Genomic DNA, 20,000 nt, shown 5'->3' on the forward strand with positions numbered 1-20,000 from the left:
ACGGCACTTATTAATCTTAGTTCATATTAATTTCAACATTTACTAATACATTATTAAAATCAAAGGTTGTATTAGTGAACATTAGTTACTGCACTGTGAACTAACATGAACACACAATGAACAGCTGGATTATTATTAACTAACATTAACTAATATTAATAAATACTGTAACACATGTATTGCTCATGTTAGTAAACACATGGACTAATGAACATTATTGTAAAGTTACTGTTTTTCTAAACGTATAAATCTTTTTATCACAAGTATCTGTTCAGTTTTACATTTGATATCAAGAAACTGTTTGTAATGTTGCCGTAATATTCATGATTACATTTATCGAGTGTTTGCGTTGATTTTGTTCAGAAACACATTTATAGCCATTTAAACACTTCAATTCTACACACTGAAAACAAGTTTATAAATAATATTATAAGAATCTGTTTTAATCAAAGTTCACTTTCACTGAAATCTTGTTTCCGCCACTGAATGTCAAGTTCATATCTCACTATTTTAAAGAAAGCATCAGAGTTGTGAGATAAAATATTGTTAGACTTCCTTATTACAGTGAAATATTACAGTAATATACTCATGTACTTACTGTAGGATTAGAGTTAGCTGCATGTAATTCTGCATAATTTACTGTTATAACTACAGTAAGTACATGTAATGTGGCACGGGAAAATAAAGTGATACCAAAAGTTGCAATAAGAAAATGTTTTATGTTTGTATTCCATGGCAGAATCAAGCTTTCATAAAAATTAGATTTAATATCCTGACAAAAAAATGAGAAATGTATTGAATGGATATACAGTATATATACTTTATTATTTCCTTGCTCAATAGCGTCATGTTTGCATTAGTTTTGTATTTATTGAGATACCAACTGATGACAGCCACATAAATATAGCAAAGTATAAATCCTATTTAGTAAAACATTATATTTAACGTCATTTATATTACAGAAAACACAATAACTGGATGATATTCAGCAGTTCTTCTTCATTTACACGCTTGATAACAGAACATCAGTGATGCAGATCCCGTTTAAACTCTTGAAGATCATTTACAAAAGTTGATTTGGTATAAAAATAAGCATTATTTCCATATATTATCTGTGTCTCTCGAACTATATGCGGATCGTTTGGGGAAATATGAATATGACTGATTGAGACTTCTGTAAATCTGAACGAACGGAGAATAAAAGTCCTCATGTGATTGTGTGTGTGTGTGTGTGTTCATTGATGTAAACCTGAGACGGTTATGGCAGTGTGGAGCTGATATTAATCACAACATCAGATATAGATATGATGAGGAATTTACCTGGACTTCTGTAATATCCAAAGCTTGTTGCTTCCTCACAATAAAAAAGGCAAAAAAAAAAAATGTGTTCCACAATTCTGACATTATTTCTTGTAATTCTGACTTTATTTCTTGTAATTTTGACTTTATTTCTTGTAATTTTGACTTTATTTCTTGTAATTTTGACTTTATTTCTTGTAATTCTGACTTTATTTCTCACAATTCTGACTTTATTTCTCGGTATTCTGACTTTATTTCTCACAATTCTGACTTTATTTCTCGGTATTCTGACTTTATTTCTTGTAATTCTGACATTATTTCTCGCAATTTGACTTTATTCCTCGTAATTCTGACTTTATTTCTTGTAATTCTGACTTTATTTCTTGTAATTCTGACATTATTTCTCGTAATTCTGACTTTTGCATTTTTGACTTTATTTTTCGTAATTCTGACATTATTTCTTGTAATCCTGACATTATTTCTTGTAATCCTGACATTATTTCTTGTAATCCTGACATTATTTCTTGTAATTCTGACTTTATTTCTCACAATTCTGACTTTATTTCTTGTAATTCTGACACTATTTTGTGTAATTCTGACTTTATTTCTTGTAATTCTGACTATTTCTCGCAATTCTGACATTGCTTGTAATTATGACATTATTTCTTGTAATTATGACTTTATTTTTTTTCGTAATTCTGACATTATTTCTCGTAATTCTGACTTTTCGCATTTCTGACTTTATTTTTCGTAATTCTGACATTATTTCTTGTAATTCTGACTTAATTTTTTGTAATTCTGACATTATTTCTTGTAATTCTGACTTTATTTTTTTTCGTAATTCTGACTTTATTTCGCATTTTTTATTTCATTTCTCTAATTTAGACTTTTTCTCGCAATTCTGACTGGAATAACTTTTAAAAGTTTATAACTCACAATTCTGAGTAAAAAAAGTAAGGAATGGAAGATATAAACTCACAGTTCTGACTTTATATCTCGAGTTTTTGTCACACAGTTCTGACTGTTTTCCTTGTAATTCTGAGTTTATAACTCGCATATCTAACGGTGGAATCGCCAGACAAAAAATCTGAATTGATATAAACATTGCAATATCCGATTCTATGTTCTGTCCCGTGGTGAAAACGAGCGTCCATATATTCTGCATAAACTGCATCATGAAATCAACACTTTACTTGTTAATCCATGTTTCTGTCTTACTGTGAATAATTCATACTAGTTATTACTACAAAGGACAAAAGTATCATCATCAAAGTGTAAAGAGCCGCTCCACTTCTGAATCCGCTTTCCTTTCCCACGTCCGTTCTGTAAATCCCACTTTATAATTCCTCAAATGTCCATTTCCACAGTTTGGAATGCATCACTTGTGTTAGCCGAGCCGCAGTTCAGGACAACTGGAGCTTGGCTTTGATTAGTCTCAGAATGAAATCAGTAGCAGCATTACTATATTAGCACATCAGTCAGTGTTCAATGCTAATGTCCTGATGATCAGTAGATCCTGACACACACATCGGTTCTCCTGAGTCAAGTCCTGGAGATATGTACACGTATTCTCCTCGCGTATAGTGTAGAAACACTTGTTTTCCCCGCTGGGTTTGAGACGTGATCGTTCTCCTGTAGTTTAGACTGTGATCAGCCGGTTATATATATATCTCCTCAGATCTCCAGTGTTATATATATATCTCCTCAGATCTCCAGTGTTATATATATATATCTCCTCAGATCTCCAGTGTTATATATATATATATCTCCTCAGATCTCCAGTGTTATATATATATCTCCTCAGATCTCCAGTGTTATATATATATATCTCCTCAGATCTCCAGTGTTATATATATATCTCCTCAGATCTCCAGTGTTATATATATATATCTCCTCAGATCTCCAGTGTTATATATATATCTCCTCAGATCTCCAGTGTTATATATATATCTCCTCAGATCTCCAGTGTTATATATATATCTCCTCAGATCTCCAGTGTTATATATATATCTCCTCAGATCTCCAGTGTTATATATATATCTCCTCAGATCTCCAGTGTTATATATATATCTCCTCAGATCTCCAGTGTTATATATATATATCTCCTCAGATCTCCAGTGTTATATATATATATCTCCTCAGATCTCCAGTGTTATATATATATATCTCCTCAGATCTCCAGTGTTATATATATATATCTCCTCAGATCTCCAGTGTTATATATATATATCTCCTCAGATCTCCATGTCTGCCGGCCTCAGTTCTCCTGTCTTGTGTTCCTTCACCCACAGCTCTCGGTCTCTGGCCGGATCCACGCTCCGCAGGAGTTTGTCCACCGGCTCCACAGTCTGGATGTGAAACGACACGTGTTATTAGATGTCAATCAATCAAAACTCACTTTATCTGGACAATAACTGTATTCTAGATCTGCTGTGAAGCCAAACACTGTTACTGTAATCTCCTGTGATCTCTGTAAAGCTGCTGTGTAATAATCTATATTGTCTGGGACAATATATTGAGGGACAATCTAAGGTGTCCCTCAGGGATCCGTTTTAGGGCCATTATTATTCATAATTTATATAATACCTCTTGGTCAGATCCTCCGCCACTATGGTTTTAATTATCATTTTTACGCTGATGACATTCAGTTATATACTATCACAACCGACAAACTCTCTGCTTGTGTGCATGAAATAAAAGATTGGCTTCATTCAAATTTCCTAAAACTTAACATGGACAAAACTGAGATTATTTTTACCGGACCTCCGTCACTCACTAATAAAATTCCTACCAACTTCACCTGTGAGATCGCTGGCTCTCATATCAAACCATCCAGTACTGTTAAAAATCTTGGTGTAATCTTTGACTCCTCTCTATCTTTCCACTCTCACATTAATTCTATCACTAAATCGGCATTCTTTCATCTACGTCGCATCGCCCAGCTCCGTCCCTTCATCAGTATCTCAGATGCTGAAACTGTCATCCATGCATTTGTCACATCACGTCTTGATTACTGTAATGCACTTTTCATTGGCCTATCTGCTAGCCCCATTTCCAAATTACAATACATTCAAAACTCTGCTGCTAGACTACTCACCCACACAAGCGTTCTGCACATATCTCCCCAATTCTGCATGATCCTCACTGGCTTCCTGTGGCTTACCGTATCAAATTCAAAATTCTCCTTTTCACTTTTAAATCTCTACACGGCCTGGCTCCCCCATATCTCTGTAACCTGCTCCTCCCCTACACCCGACTCGCTCTCTACGATCCTCTGACTCTAGCCTTCTCGCCGTCCCTCGGCATCGCCTCGCTTCGATCGGGGGGCAGATCCCTCAGTGTTGTTGCAACTCTCTCCCCCGATCACTCTGTTCTGTTAACACTATTTCTGATTTCAAATCCATGCTCAAAACATACCTCTTTACTGAATGCCATAATTCTTGATTTTTGATTTTGACTATCTGTTCAAGCTATCTGTTTGTATTCTGCTGGTTGGCCCAGCATGATGGAATTCCTTATGTCATTTGACTTCTCTAGTAAATGCTTCTTGATTTAAGAATTTTTAGAAATATGGACTGGAAAAAATACAAAGCAAGAAAAGCATTTTACTTTACTAGTTACTTGAAAATTCTGATTTCGTGTGTGTGTGTTTGTGTGTGTGTGTGTGTGTGTGTGTGTGTGTGTGGACTCACGCCCTGGTTGAACATGTCGGTTTCGTGGCGTAGCGTTGTGTACTGACACAGATGTTGTCTGATCATCTCCACACGCTCGACCTCCAGACGCTCCAGCTCCTGAAGAACACACAACAGGTTTACAACAGGAACACACAACAGGTTTACAACAGGAACACACAACAGGTTTACAACAGGAACACACAACAGGTTTACAACAGGAACACACAACAGGTTTACAACAGGAACACACAGGGCCGTATCTTGCACCCAGCGCAATTGACCACCGACGCATGTATCATTCCTATTCTGCACCCGCACACAGCGACTCTTCCCTCCACAGTCGCACGTCGGTAAATTAGGGAATGAACTTGCGCTCGGGGGGGCGGTTCAGTGTAAAGAGGAGTGTGTTCCGGCGCAAACGTTCCCTGGTGATATTCTGCAGTTCCAGAAAACAACTCCGCCGCTGACCAGGAGAAACCCAGTCTAAAGACAGTGGCGCCGCGCGTTAGTCAGATGCTATTTTAAGCGCGCGTGCTTGGCCATTATGTAGCGTGTGAACAACACACACACTTTGATTCTCTAATCTACACAGACGCAGCAGTTTTCATTTTTGCAAATCATACATTATTACAAGGAAAAATATTAACACACGAGGAAATCATTGTTGTGTCCGTGAAGATGTGAAGAAATACATAAATCTAGATTACACATTTACCCAAATTATTATACGCCTGTTTAACCGAAGCTAATGTGTGTGTGTTTCTCCATCATCCCCAATGTCACTTCTCTGTGTTTTACGGCCCTGACGAGAACGTCGGTCTCCTCGGCTGTGAACCGCTCCTGGCGTGCGCCGGCAAACAGTCTCTCAAAGATTCAGTCTCTCTAAACCCCGCCTCTCTGAGAGCTGCTCTGCTCTGATTGGTCAGAAAGCAATTCAGTCTCTCTAAACCCCGCCTCTCTGAGAGCTGCTCTGCTCTGATTGGTCAGAAAGCAATTCAGTCTCTCTAAACCCCGCCTCTCTGAGAGCTGCTCTGCTCTGATAAGTCAGAAAGCAAACGCTCATTATCATATCTGAATCTCAGCTCTTGATCACAGTGATACGAACAGTAACGATGGCGTGAGTTTTACCGTCTCGATCTCAGAGAACAGCGTCTTCTCCACATGAACAACACGAACCGAACTCTTCCAGTCTCAGATACACTACAGTGTTAGAGGGCGGGGCTAAGAGACGCTGTTCAGCCAATCAAGACCAGAGGCGGGCATTATGATAATGAGTTACAAACCGGTTCAGCAGGAAGTGAGACTGAATTACTGACGACTCGTTTCAGAATCTCTTCTTTCTTTGTTTAGGGAGACAAACATTTAATTTATCTGATCTTTGGAACTTGGCAGTAACTTTATATTCATAAACAGCTTTAAAGTTATTTATAGTTCCCGGAAGAAACTCAAGATACAGTGGAGGCGTTTCAGGAGCTCAGAAACACTGACTCTGATATAGAAGAACTGGAGCTGTACATGATCAACAGCAACACTACACACTGAGTCATGGTCCTCTTTAACATTTATACTAACTTAACTCCAACATTACCCCGAAACATAACTCTAACCCATACACTCATCATCATCACCATCATCATCATCATCATCATCACCATCATCATCATCATCATCATCATCATCCTCATCATCATCATTATCATCATCCTCATCATCATCCTCATCATCATCATCCTCATCATCATCATCACAATCACCATCATCCTCACATTCACCATCATCCTCATCATCATCACAATCACCATCATCATCACATTCATCATCATCATCATCATCATCATCACAATCACCATCATCATCACATTCATCATCATCATCATCACATTCATCATCATCATCATCACAATCACCATCATCATCACATTCATCATCATCATCATCTGAGAGAATCTATTATACGTCTCTATTTGACACTTTAATTCACAAACAATCATATTCTTTTTACTTATTTTTCCAAGGCTTTATCACCTCAGTCAGAAGTGTGTGTATCTGGCGAATCATCCGTGTGTGTGTGTGTGTGTGTCTGTGAGGATCTATGTGTGTGTGTGTGTGTTCAGTGTGTCTGTGAGGTTCTGTGTCTGTGTGTGTGTGTGTTCAGTGTGTCTGTGTGTGTGTGTGTTCAGTGTGTCTGTGTGTGTGTGTGTGTGTGTGTGTGTTCAGTGTGTCTGTGAGGATCTGTGTCTGTGTCTGTGTGTGTTCAGTGTGTCTGTGTGTGTGTGTGTGTGTTCAGTGTGTCTGTGAGGATCTGTGTGTGTGTGTGTTCAGTGTGTCTGTGAGGATCTGTGTCTGTGTGTGTGTGTGTTCAGTGTGTCTGTGAGGATCTGTGTCTGTGTCTGTGTGTGTTCAGTGTGTCTGTGTGTGTGTGTGTGTGTGTGTGTGTGTGTTCAGTGTGTCTGTGAGGATCTGTGTGTGTGTGTGTTCAGTGTGTCTGTGAGGTTCTGTGTCTGTGTGTGTGTGTGTTCAGTGTGTCTGTGAGGATCTGTGTCTGTGTCTGTGTGTGTTCAGTGTGTCTGTGTGTGTGTGTGTGTGTGTGTGTGTTCAGTGTGTCTGTGAGGATCTGTGTCTGTGTCTGTGTGTGTTCAGTGTGTCTGTGTGTGTGTGTGTGTGTGTGTGTGTGTTCAGTGTGTCTGTGAGGATCTGTGTGTGTGTGTGTTCAGTGTGTCTGTGAGGATCTGTGTCTGTGTGTGTGTGTGTGTGTGTGTGTGTGTGTGTGTGTGTGTGTGTATGTGTATGTGTGTGTGTGTGTGTGTGTGTGTGTGTGTTCAGTGTGTCTGTGAGGATATGTGTGTGTGTGTGTGTGTGTGTGTGTGTTCAGTGTGTCTGTGAGGATCTGTATGTGTGTGTGTGTGTGTGTTCAGTGTGTCTGTGAGGATCTGTGTGTGTGTGTGTGTGTGTTCAGTGTGTCTGTGAGGATCTGTGTCTGTGTGTGTGTGTGTTCAGTGTGTCTGTGAGGATCTGTGTCTATGTGTGTGTGTGTGTGTGTGTGTGTGTGTGTGTGTGTGTGTTCAGTGTGTCTGTGAGGATCTGTGTCTGTGTGTGTGTGTGTGTGTGTGTGTGTGTATGTGTGTGTGTGTGTGTGTGTGTTCAGTGTGTCTGTGAGGATCTGTGTCTGTGTGTGTGTGTTCAGTGTGTCTGTGAGGATCTGTGTGTGTGTGTGTTCAGTGTGTCTGTGAGGATCTGAATCACAGTCTGTGAGGATGTGTGTGTGTGTGTGTGTGTGTGTGTGTTCAGTGTGTCTGTGAGGATCTGAATCAGTGTGTGTGTGTGAGGATCTGAATCACAGTCTGTGAAGGTGTGTGTGTGTGTGTGTCTCAGTCTTACCAGGCTGCTGGTGACCATCTCCTCAAACCACTTGGACTGGGACTGATTGTAGAGGTCAACACATCGCATCAGCTCGTCTCCTGAGATCAGAGCAGGAGTTACACACTCATCAGGGCTATCACACACACACTCATCAGGGCTATCACACACACACACTCATCAGGGCTATCACACACACACTCATCAGGGCTATCACACACACACTCATCAGGGCTATCACACACACACTCATCAAGACTATCACACACACACTCATCAAGACTATCACACACACACACTCATCAGGGCTATCACACACACACTCATCAGGGCTATCACACACACACTCATCAGGGCTATCACACACACACTCATCAGGGCTATCACACACACACTCATCAGGGCTATCACACACACACTCATCAGGGCTATCACACACACACTCATCAGGGCTATCACACACACACTCATCAGGGCTATCACACACACACTCATCAGGGCTATCACACACACACACTCATCAGGGCTATCACACACACACTCATCAGGGCTATCACACACACACTCATCAGGGCTATCACACACACACTCATCAAGACTATCACACACACACTCATCAAGACTATCACACACACACACTCATCAGGGCTATCACACACACACTCATCAGGGCTATCACACACACACTCATCAGGGCTATCACACACACACTCATCAGGGCTATCACACACACACTCATCAGGGCTATCACACACACACTCATCAGGGCTATCACACACACACTCATCAGGGCTATCACACACACACTCATCAGGGCTATCACACACACACTCATCAGGGCTATCACACACACACTCATCAAGGCTATCACACACACACTCATCAGGGCTATCACACACACACTCATCAAGACTATCACACACACACTCATCAGGGCTATCACACACACACTCATCAAGGCTATCACACACACACTCATCAGGGCTATCACACACACACTCATCAGGGCTATCACACACACACTCATCAGGGTTATCACACACACACTCATCAGGGCTATCACACACACACTCATCAAGACTATCACACACACACTCATCAGGGCTATCACACACACACTCATCAGGGCTATCACACACACACACTCATCAGGGCTATCACACACACACACTCATCAGGGCTATCACACACACACTCATCAGGGCTATCACACACACACTCATCAGGGCTATCACACACACACTCATCAGGGCTATCACACACACACTCATCAGGGCTATCACACACACACTCATCAGGGCTATCACACACACACTCATCAGGGCTATCACACACACACTCATCAGGGCTATCACACACACACTCATCAGGGCTATCACACACACACTCATCAGGGCTATCACACACACACTCATCAGGGCTATCACACACACACTCATCAGGGCTATCACACACACACTCATCAAGACTATCACACACACACTCATCAGGGCTATCACACACACACTCATCAAGACTATCACACACACACTCATCAGGGCTATCACACACACACTCATCAGGGTTATCACACACACACTCATCAGGGCTATCACACACACACTCATCAGGGCTATCACACACACACTCATCAGGGTTGTCACACACACACTCATCAGGGTTGTCACACACACACTCATCAGGGCTATCACACACACACTCATCAGGGCTATCACACACACACTCATCAGGGCTATCACACACACACTCATCAAGACTATCACACACACACTCATCAGGGCTATCACACACACACTCATCAGGGTTGTCACACACACACACTCATCAGGGTTATCACACACACACTCATCAGGGCTATCACACACACACTCATCAGGGCTATCACACACACACTCATCAGGGCTATCACACACACACTCATCAAGACTATCACACACACACTCATCAGGGCTATCACACACACACTCATCAGGGCTATCACACACACACTCATCAGGGCTATCACACACACACTCATCAGGGCTATCACACACACACTCATCAGGGCTATCACACACACACTCATCAGGGCTATCACACACACACTCATCAGGGCTATCACACACACACTCATCAGGGCTATCACACACACACTCATCAGGGCTATCACACACACACTCATCAGGGTTATCACACACACACTCATCAGGGCTATCACACACACACTCATCAGGGCTATCACACACACACTCATCAGGGTTGTCACACACACACTCATCAGGGTTATCACACACACACTCATCAGGGCTATCACACACACACTCATCAGGGTTATCACACACACACTCATCAGGGCTATCACACACACACTCATCAGGGCTATCACACACACACTCATCAGGGCTATCACACACACACTCATCAGGGCTATCACACACACACTCATCAGGGCTATCACACACACACTCATCAGGGTTATCACACACACACTCATCAGGGCTATCACACACACACTCATCAGGGCTATCACACACACACTCACCAGGGCTATCACACACACACTCATCAGGGCTATCACACACACACTCATCAGGGCTATCACACACACACTCATCAGGGCTATCACACACACACTCATCAGGGCTATCACACACACACTCATCAGGGCTATCACACACACACTCATCAGGGCTATCACACACACACACTCATCAGGGCTATCACACACACACTCATCAGGGCTATCACACACACACTCATCAGGGCTATCACACACACACTCATCAGGGCTATCACACACACACTCATCAGGGCTATCACACACACACTCATCAGGGCTATCACACACACACTCATCAGGGCTATCACACACACACTCATCAGGGTTATCACACACACACTCATCAAGACTATCACACACACACTCATCAGGGCTATCACACACACACTCATCAGGGCTATCACACACACACTCATCAGGGCTATCACACACACACTCATCAGGGCTATCACACACACACTCATCAAGACTATCACACACACACTCATCAGGGCTATCACACACACACTCATCAGGGCTATCACACACACACTCATCAGGGCTATCACACACACACTCATCAGGGCTATCACACACACACTCATCAGGGCTATCACACACACACTCATCAGGGCTATCACACACACACTCATCAGGGCTATCACACACACACTCATCAGGGCTATCACACACACACTCATCAGGGTTATCACACACTTCTCTTTAACAGCATTGCCACAGTCGGACACTAGATGTCAGTGAACACACACTCATCAAGACTATCACACACACACACTCATCAGGGCTATCACACACACACACTCATCAAGACTATCACACACACACTCATCAGGGTTATCACACACACACACTCATCAGGGCTATCACACACACACACTCATCAAGACTATCACACACACACTCATCAGGGTTATCACACACACACTCATCAGGGCTATCACACACACACTCATCAGGGTTATCACACACTTCTCTTTAACAGCATTGCCACAGTCGGACACTAGATGTCAGTGAACACACACTCCCGACTGCAGGAAGAACGCTGTGTTCAGACGCTTCTACTCTTGATGTGACACGCGTGTGGAACCTCTTCTCCACAGATGAACATGTGAACTGAACTGTGAAGGAACGGTTCTCATCGCCGTAACCAGTGATCAGCTGACTAACACACTTGAGGAAACCCGTTGCCTTACAATTATTAAGTAAATAAACTTCATGCTCACTCAAAAAAATGCAGTAATCTGGAATTGTCAAGTTCACATATCTTAATTAAACTTATCATACCTTCACTTTTTTTCAATTAAGCATTAAGTTTATTTACTTAATCATTTTAAGGCAATGGGTTCCTTACATTTTTTAAGTAAGTGAACTGATCACTGTTTCCAGTGCTGTGAAGGCTTCAGAGGCGGATCATGTGATAGCTGTACTGCACTGTGATTGGCTGGACAGACGTGAGGGTTGTACTGCACTGTGATTGGCTGGACAGACGTGAGGGCTGTACTGCACTGTGATTGGCTGGACAGATGTGAGGGTTGTACTGCACTGTGATTGGCTAGACAGACGTGAGGGTTGTACTGCACTGTGATTGGCTAGACAGACGTAAGGGTTGTACTTCACTGTGATTGGCTAGACAGACGTGAGGGTTGTTGTGCTGTGATTGGCTAGACAGACGTGAGGGTTGTACTGCACTGTGATTGGCTAGACAGACGTAAGGGTTGTACTTCACTGTGATTGGCTAGACAGATGTGAGCGTTGTTGTGCTGTGATTGGCTAGACAGACGTGAGGGTTGTACTTCACTGTGATTGGCTGGACAGATGTGAGGGTTGTTGTGCTGTGATTGGCTAGACAGACGTGAGGGTTGTACTACACTGTGATTGGCTGGACAGACGTGAGGGTTGTACTACACTGTGATTGGCTGGACAGACGTGAGGGTTGTACTACACTGTGATTGGCTGGACAGATGTGAGGGTTGTACTACACTGTGATTGGCTGGACAGACGTGAGGGTTGTACTGCACTGTGATTGGCTAGACAGACGTAAGGGTTGTACTTCACTGTGATTGGCTAGACAGACGTGAGGGTTGTACTACACTGTGATTGGCTAGACAGACGTGAGGGTTGTACTACACTGTGATTGGCTAGACAGACGTGAGGGTTGTACTACACTGTGATTGGCTGGACAGACGTGAGGGTTGTACTACACTGTGATTGGCTGGACAGACGTGAGGGTTGTACTACACTGTGATTGGCTGGACAGATGTGAGGGTTGTACTACACTGTGATTGGCTGGACAGACGTGAGGGTTGTACTGCACTGTGATTGGCTAGACAGACGTAAGGGTTGTACTTCACTGTGATTGGCTAGACAGACGTGAGGGTTGTACTACACTGTGATTGGCTAGACAGACGTAAGGGTTGTACTTCACTGTGATTGGCTAGACAGACGTGAGGGTTGTACTGCACTGTGATTGGCTAGACAGACGTGAGGGTTGTACTGCACTGTGATTGGCTGCACAGACGTGAGGGTTGTACTACACTGTGATTGGCTAGACAGACGTGAGGGTTGTACTGCACTGTGATTGGCTAGACAGACGTGAGGGTTGTTGTGCTGTGATTGGCTAGACAGACGTGAGGGTTGTTGTGCTGTGATTGGCTGGACAGACGTGAGGGTTGTACTGCACTGTGATTGGCTAGACAGACGTGAGGGTTGTTGTGCTGTGATTGGCTAGACAGACGTGAGGGTTGTTGTGCTGTGATTGGCTGGACAGACGTGAGGGTTGTACTGCACTGTGATTGGCTCGACAGACGTGAGGGTTGTACTGCACTGTGATTGGCTAGACAGACGTGAGGGTTGTACTGCACTGTGATTGGCTAGACAGACGTGAGGGTTGTACTGCACTGTGATTGGCTAGACAGATGTGAGGGTTGTACTACACTGTGATTGGCTCGACAGACGTGAGGGTTGTACTGCACTGTGATTGGCTAGACAGACGTGAGGGTTGTTGTGCTGTGATTGGCTAGACAGACGTGAGGGTTGTACTGCACTGTGATTGGCTAGACAGACGTGAGGGTTGTACTGCACTGTGATTGGCTAGACAGATGTGAGGGTTGTACTACACTGTGATTGGCTCGACAGACGTGAGGGTTGTACTGCACTGTGATTGGCTAGACAGACGTGAGGGTTGTACTACACTGTGATTGGCTGGACAGACGTGAGGGTTGTACTACACTGTGATTGGCTGGACAGACGTGAGGGTTGTACTACACTGTGATTGGCTAGACAGACGTGAGGGTTGTACTACACTGTGATTGGCTGGACAGACGTGAGGGTTGTTGTGCTGATGAAGAAACTGACCGGCCTGTGTGGACTTTCTGCGCGCTTTCTTGATGTCCTCCTCCATCTTACTGCTGAGCTTGATCTCCAGCTGCTGGGTCTTCACCTCCAGATCCTTCTGCCGGTCGGAGAGCGCTCTACGGGCCTTACAGAGCAGACGAGAGGCGAGACGTGTGTTTTATTCATCTGCAGATGCTCACACACATCTGGCACCGCATGTTGAGATCCAGACGCTCTTGAATACATTAAACCTGTCGTTGTAGGAACTTCAGAGATAAATATCTTTTCTGATTCATTTCTGATGATAAATGAACCCTGATAATTCAATATCCTCCTAACAGTGGCATATTCAGATCTGGACCATTCTAATAACTCGTTCTTTACATGATGCTGATTCTGAAAGTGTTCAGGCAGACATGAAACCGCTGTGATCGGTTCCTCGCGCTCGTGTCGTACGCTGGAAGCACTGAGGATTACACCGAAACGGATAGAGATATATTCAGTTAAATGTGATATTTCTGAGTATAAAAGATTGAAATTGTGTTTTTATGTAAAACGCATGGAAGCTTTTTTTCACCACAGAATAAAATGAAAAGGAAATTGCAAGTGATAAAGTCAGAATTGAGAAATAAAGTCAGAATTGCGAGATATAAAGTCAGAATTGCGAGAAATAAAGTCAGAATTGCGAGAAATAAAGTCAGAATTGCGAGAAATAAAGTTAGAATTGCGAGAAATAAAGTCAGATTTGAGATAAATAACGTCAGAATTGCGGAAAAATTTTTTTTATTGTAAGAAATAATGTCAGAATTGTGAGATATAGTCAGAATTGTGAGAAATAACGTCAGAATTGCGAGAAATTAAGTCAGAATTGTGAGATATAAAGTCAGAATTGTGAGATATAGTCCGTATTGCGAGAAATAAAGTCAGAATTGTGAGATATAAAGTCAGAATTGTGAGATATAGTCCGAATTGCGAGATATAAAGTCAGAATTGCGAGAAATAAAGTCAGAATTGCGAGAAATAAAGTCAGAATTGCGAGATATAAAGTCAGAATTGCGAGAAATAAAGTCAGAATTGCGAGAAATAAAGTCAGAATTGTGAGAAATAAAGTCAGAATTGCGAGAAATAAAGTCAGAATTGCGAGAAATAAAGTCAGAATTGTGAGATATAAAGTCAGAATTACGAGAAATAAAGTCAGAATTGCGAGAAATAAAGTCAGAATTGCAAGAAATAAAGTCAGAATTGCGAGAAATAAGTCAGAATTGCGAGAAATAAAGTCAGAATTGCGAGAAATAAAGTCAGAATTGTGAGAAATAAAGTCAGAATTGCGAGAAATAAAGTCAGAATTGTGAGAAATAAAGTCAGAATTACGAGAAATAAAGTCAGAATTGTGAGATATAAAGTCAGAATTAAGAGAAATAAAGTCAGAATTGCGAGTTATAAAGTCAGAATCGTGAGATATAAAGTCAGAATTGCGAGATATAAAGTCAGAATTAAGAGAAATAAAGTCAGAATTGCGAGTTATAAAGTCAGAATCGTGAGATATAAAGTCAGAATTGCGAGTTATAAAGTCAGAATTGTGAGATATAAAGTCAGAATTGTGAGATATAAAGTCAGAATTGTGAGATATAAAGTCAGAATTGCGAGAAATAAAGTCAGAATTGCGAGTTATAAAGTCAGAATTGTGAGTTATAAAGTCAGAATTGTGAGATATAAAGTCAGAATTGTGAGATATAAAGTCAGAATTGTGAGATATAAAGTCAGAATTACGAGAAATAAAGTCAGAATTGGGAGATATAAAGTCAGAATTGTGAGATATAAAGTCAGAATTGCGAGAAATAAAGTCAGAATTGCGAGAAATAAAGTCAGAATTGCGAGAAATAAAGTCAGAATTGCGAGAAATAAAGTCAGAATTGCGAGAAATAAAGTCAGAATTGCGAGAAATAAAGTCAGAATTGTGAGAAATAAAGTCAGAATTGCGAGAAATAAAGTCAGAATTGTGAGATATAAAGTCAGAATTACGAGAAATAAAGTCAGAATTGCGAGAAATAAAGTCAGAATTGCGAGAAATAAAGTCAGAATTGTGAGAAATAAAGTCAGAATTGCGAGAAATAAAGTCAGAATTGTGAGAAATAAAGTCAGAATTGCGAGTTATAAAGTCAGAATTGTGAGATATAAAGTCAGAATTACGAGAAATAAAGTCAGAATTGCGAGAAATAAAGTCAGAATTGTGAGATATAAAGTCAGAATTGCGAGTTATAAAGTCAGAATTGTGAGTTATAAAGTCAGAATTGCGAGTTATAAAGTCAGAATTGTGAGATATAAAGTCAGAATTGTGAGATATAAAGTCAGAATTGTGAGATATAAAGTCAGAATTACGAGTTATAAAGTCAGAATTGTGAGATATAAAGTCAGAATTACGAGAAATATAGTCAGAATTACGAGAAATAAAGTCAGAATTACGAGAAATAAAGTCAGAATTGTGAGATATAAAGTCAGAATTGTGAGATATAAAGTCAGAATTGTGAGATATAAAGTCAGAATTATGAGAAATAAAGTCAGAATTGTGAGATATAAAGTCAGAATTGTGAGATATAAAGTCAGAATTACGAGAAATAAAGTCAGAATTGCGAGTTATAAAGTCAGAATTGTGAGTTATAAAGTCAGAATTGTGAGATATAAAGTCAGAATTGTGAGATATAAAGTCAGAATTGTGAGATATAAAGTCAGAATTACGAGAAATAAAGTCAGAATTGGGAGAAATAAAGTCAGAATTACGAGAAATATAGTCAGAATTACGAGAAATAAAGTCAGAATTGTGAGAAATAAAGTCAGAATTGTGAGATATAAAGTCAGAATTACGAGAAATAAAGTCAGAATTGGGGGAAATAAAGTCAGAATTACGAGAAATATAGTCAGAATTACGAGAAATATAGTCAGAATTACAAGAAATAAAGTCAGAATTGTGAGATATAAAGTCAGAATTGTGAGATATAAAGTCAGAATTACGAGAAATAAAGTCAGAATTGGGAGATATAAAGTCAGAATTACGAGAAATAAAGTCAGAATTGGGGGAAATAAAGTCAGAATTACGAGAAATATAGTCAGAATTACAAGAAATAAAGTCAGAATTGTGAGATATAAAGTCAGAATTGGGGGAAATAAAGTCAGAATTACGAGAAATATAGTCAGAATTACAAGAAATAAAGTCAGAATTACGAGAAATAAAGTCAGAATTGGGAGATATAAAGTCAGAATTACGAGAAATAAAGTCAGAATTGGGAGAAATAAAGTCAGAATTACGAGAAATATAGTCAGAATTACAAGAAATAAAGTCAGAATTGTGAGATATAAAGTCAGAATTGTGAGATATAAAGTCAGAATTACGAGAAATAAAGTCAGAATTACGAGAAATAAAGTCAGAATTGTGAGAAATAAAGTCAGAATTGCGAAAAATAGTCAGAATTGCGAGATCGTGGCAATTACGTTCCATGTCAGAAACAAGCTTCCATAAACACGTACACCAATAATCTCTGTTTAATTTACAACTTGTAAACAGTACAGTAGTAAATTCGCAGGTGTATATTCAAAGTCGAGATATGTGAGAACCAATAGCGTCGGCCGATGACGGATGGCATTATTGAGCGCACTGTCCCTTTAAAAGATGGCGACCGGATTCTGTGTGTGTTCAGTAGCGGCTGCATGAGAAGGCCATTGTTGTGAAGGTCATGAGGTTATTTATAGGAACCCGTCGGGCTCCGGAGACGGACACGGTCCTCTCCTTCAGAAAACATGGAGGACTTTTAATAATGCATGAGAAAAATCCCTGAAACTTTAGAAGAGCTGCGCGAATCGGCCACATATTCACTCATACACACAGAGATATGATACGATACCTTCTCCACCGCAGCGTGTCGGCCGGCCAGCTGCTTCCTCAGGTCACACATGTGGTGGTCGAACTTCTTCATGTCTTTCTTGAAGTTTTCCCGAAATATCAGCAGAGGTTTTTCCACTTCGCTCTGGAGCTGAAGAGGTTTCACACACGACCGCATTAGAGACGTATAAAGACTGGCAGAAACTAAACCCACACGGGAGAGACCCTCGAGACCCTGCGGTGCTGTTCACGGGTCGGCCTGAACAATTACAGATTATTATTTTATGTCAATGAAAGGAATGTACTATATTTAAAAAAATATTTTTTATTTAATATTTTGTATTTTTTTATTCTAAATTATATTTACGCTGTATTTAGAATCCATTTATTCACTTTTTGAGCATATTCCTTAAAATTACATTTCCAGTTTAATCTGCTGTAAATCTGGAGCGCTTTAGAGGACAGACTGAAGTTTGATCTCTGTACACAGGCGACACTCGACAGATTATTGCTGAAGTGAAGACAGTTCTAAAAAGTTATAAAAAAGTAACAGAATTTTAAAGGGGGTGTATAATGCCCTTCTCACAAGATGTTAAATAAGTCTCTGATGTCCCCAGAGTGTGTGTGTGAAGTTTTAGCACAAAATACCCCACAGATATTTTTATATCGCATGTTAAAGTTAAAGTCACTTTTTGAGGGTGAGCAAAAACACACCATTTTGTGTGTGTCCCTTTTAATGCAAATGAGCTGCTGCTCCCGGCACAGGGGGCGGAGCTACAACACACTGACATTTTTAAAAAACTTTTAGTTTTTTAGAAAAGTCAAATCATACTCAACCACCCCTTGTATTGCTATGAAAAATTCACAAAAAATCTATTTTCAACTTCTATATAAACATTTTATTTTCAAAAACACATTTTACTCTAAAACTGCAAGAAAACAACAAGTTGTGTTCAGAATGTGAGTGTGATGTGTCAGTAAATGATCTCTCAGTGAGATGTTGTTCGGCTGCAGTACCGAACGCCTCCACTAGAGGAAACTCTCATTCATGTCCATGAGCGAAGAGCACCAGAGGGTTTGTAGAGTTAGTTCGTATCGTCAGTTAGTGATGCTTATACTGTAGTGTGTGTAACATCTGCTCCTCATGTGTGTGAATGCAGTTCTGTGTTCAGTTGTACCTTAGAGGAGAACTTGAGATGAACTTCTGCCTCGTCTGACAGGCTTTTCTTCAGCTGAACCCAAGCTGAGCCCAGCGTGCTGAGAAGACAACAGCAAATAAGTGAGATATGTATGTAGAAAGTAGAATGTAGATCATCAGTTCTCTATGTGAATATACAGTAAAGTGTAATTTATTCCTGTGATCAAAGCTGAATTTATCATCATTACTCCAGTCTTCAGTGTCACATGATCCTCCAGAAATCAGGATAATATGATGATCTGATGCTCAAGACACATTTATGATTATTATCAGTGTTGAGAACAGTTGTGTCCGCTTGGCCTGCCGGTACCCGTGCCTCAGGATCCCACAAGCCAGCCAGGCCCAATAGGACTCCTCCTTCAGCTCGACGGCATCCCTTACTTCCGGTGTCCGGGTTCGGGGATTGCCGCCTCGACAGGCACCGGAGACCTTACGTCCACAGCTCCGAGCGGCCGCGGCGACAGTGGAGGTGGAGAACATGGTCCACTCGGACTCAATATCTCCAGCCTCCCTCGGGATCCGGTCGAAGCTCTGCCGGAGGTGGGAGTTGAAGATCTCTCTGACAGGAGACTCGGCCAAACGTTCCCAGCAGACCCTTACAGTACGCTTGGGTCTGCCGAGTCTGTCCAGCTCCTCCTCCGCCATCGGATCCAACTCACCACTGATCAGTGGACCGCTCGGCCCCTCTCTTTACCCGAGTGTCGTACGGCCGGAGGTCAGAGGAAA

The 20,000-nt window shown here is 41.3% G+C and overlaps 3 protein-coding genes across 6 annotated transcripts in view; 2 read left to right on the forward strand and 1 right to left on the reverse strand.

Annotated features, from left to right (window-relative positions):
* LOC306989320 (uncharacterized protein MYH16) overlaps positions 1 to 264 on the forward strand; it is a 63,626-nt gene extending 63,362 nt beyond the window's left edge. For all 3 annotated transcript variants that reach the window (XM_079594900.1, XM_079594902.1, XM_079594901.1), the window contains one exon: positions 1 to 264. This exon is cut by the window's left edge and continues 240 nt beyond it. The gene's annotated coding sequence lies outside the window, so the exon portion shown is untranslated.
* Positions 1 to 20,000, forward strand: part of map2k4b (mitogen-activated protein kinase kinase 4b) — a 93,846-nt gene that overhangs the window by 11,288 nt on the left and 62,558 nt on the right. The window lies entirely within an intron of this gene.
* The window catches only part of gas7b (growth arrest-specific 7b), a 55,898-nt gene continuing 36,307 nt past the window's right edge, over positions 410 to 20,000 (reverse strand). For both annotated transcript variants that reach the window (XM_079594910.1, XM_079594911.1), the window contains 6 exons: positions 19,255 to 19,333; positions 18,099 to 18,227; positions 14,224 to 14,347; positions 8,352 to 8,431; positions 4,992 to 5,090; positions 410 to 3,647 (listed from right to left, as the gene is read on the reverse strand). In XM_079594910.1, coding sequence (XP_079451036.1) covers positions 3,534 to 3,647; positions 4,992 to 5,090; positions 8,352 to 8,431; positions 14,224 to 14,347; positions 18,099 to 18,227; positions 19,255 to 19,333 — 625 coding nt within the window. In that variant the 3' untranslated portion in view covers positions 410 to 3,533. The remainder of the gene's footprint in view (positions 3,648 to 4,991; positions 5,091 to 8,351; positions 8,432 to 14,223; positions 14,348 to 18,098; positions 18,228 to 19,254; positions 19,334 to 20,000) is intronic.

Source organism: Phoxinus phoxinus (genome assembly GCF_949152265.1).
Source record: "Phoxinus phoxinus genome assembly, chromosome: 21".
In the NCBI taxonomy this organism is placed as follows: domain Eukaryota; kingdom Metazoa; phylum Chordata; class Actinopteri; order Cypriniformes; family Leuciscidae; genus Phoxinus; species Phoxinus phoxinus.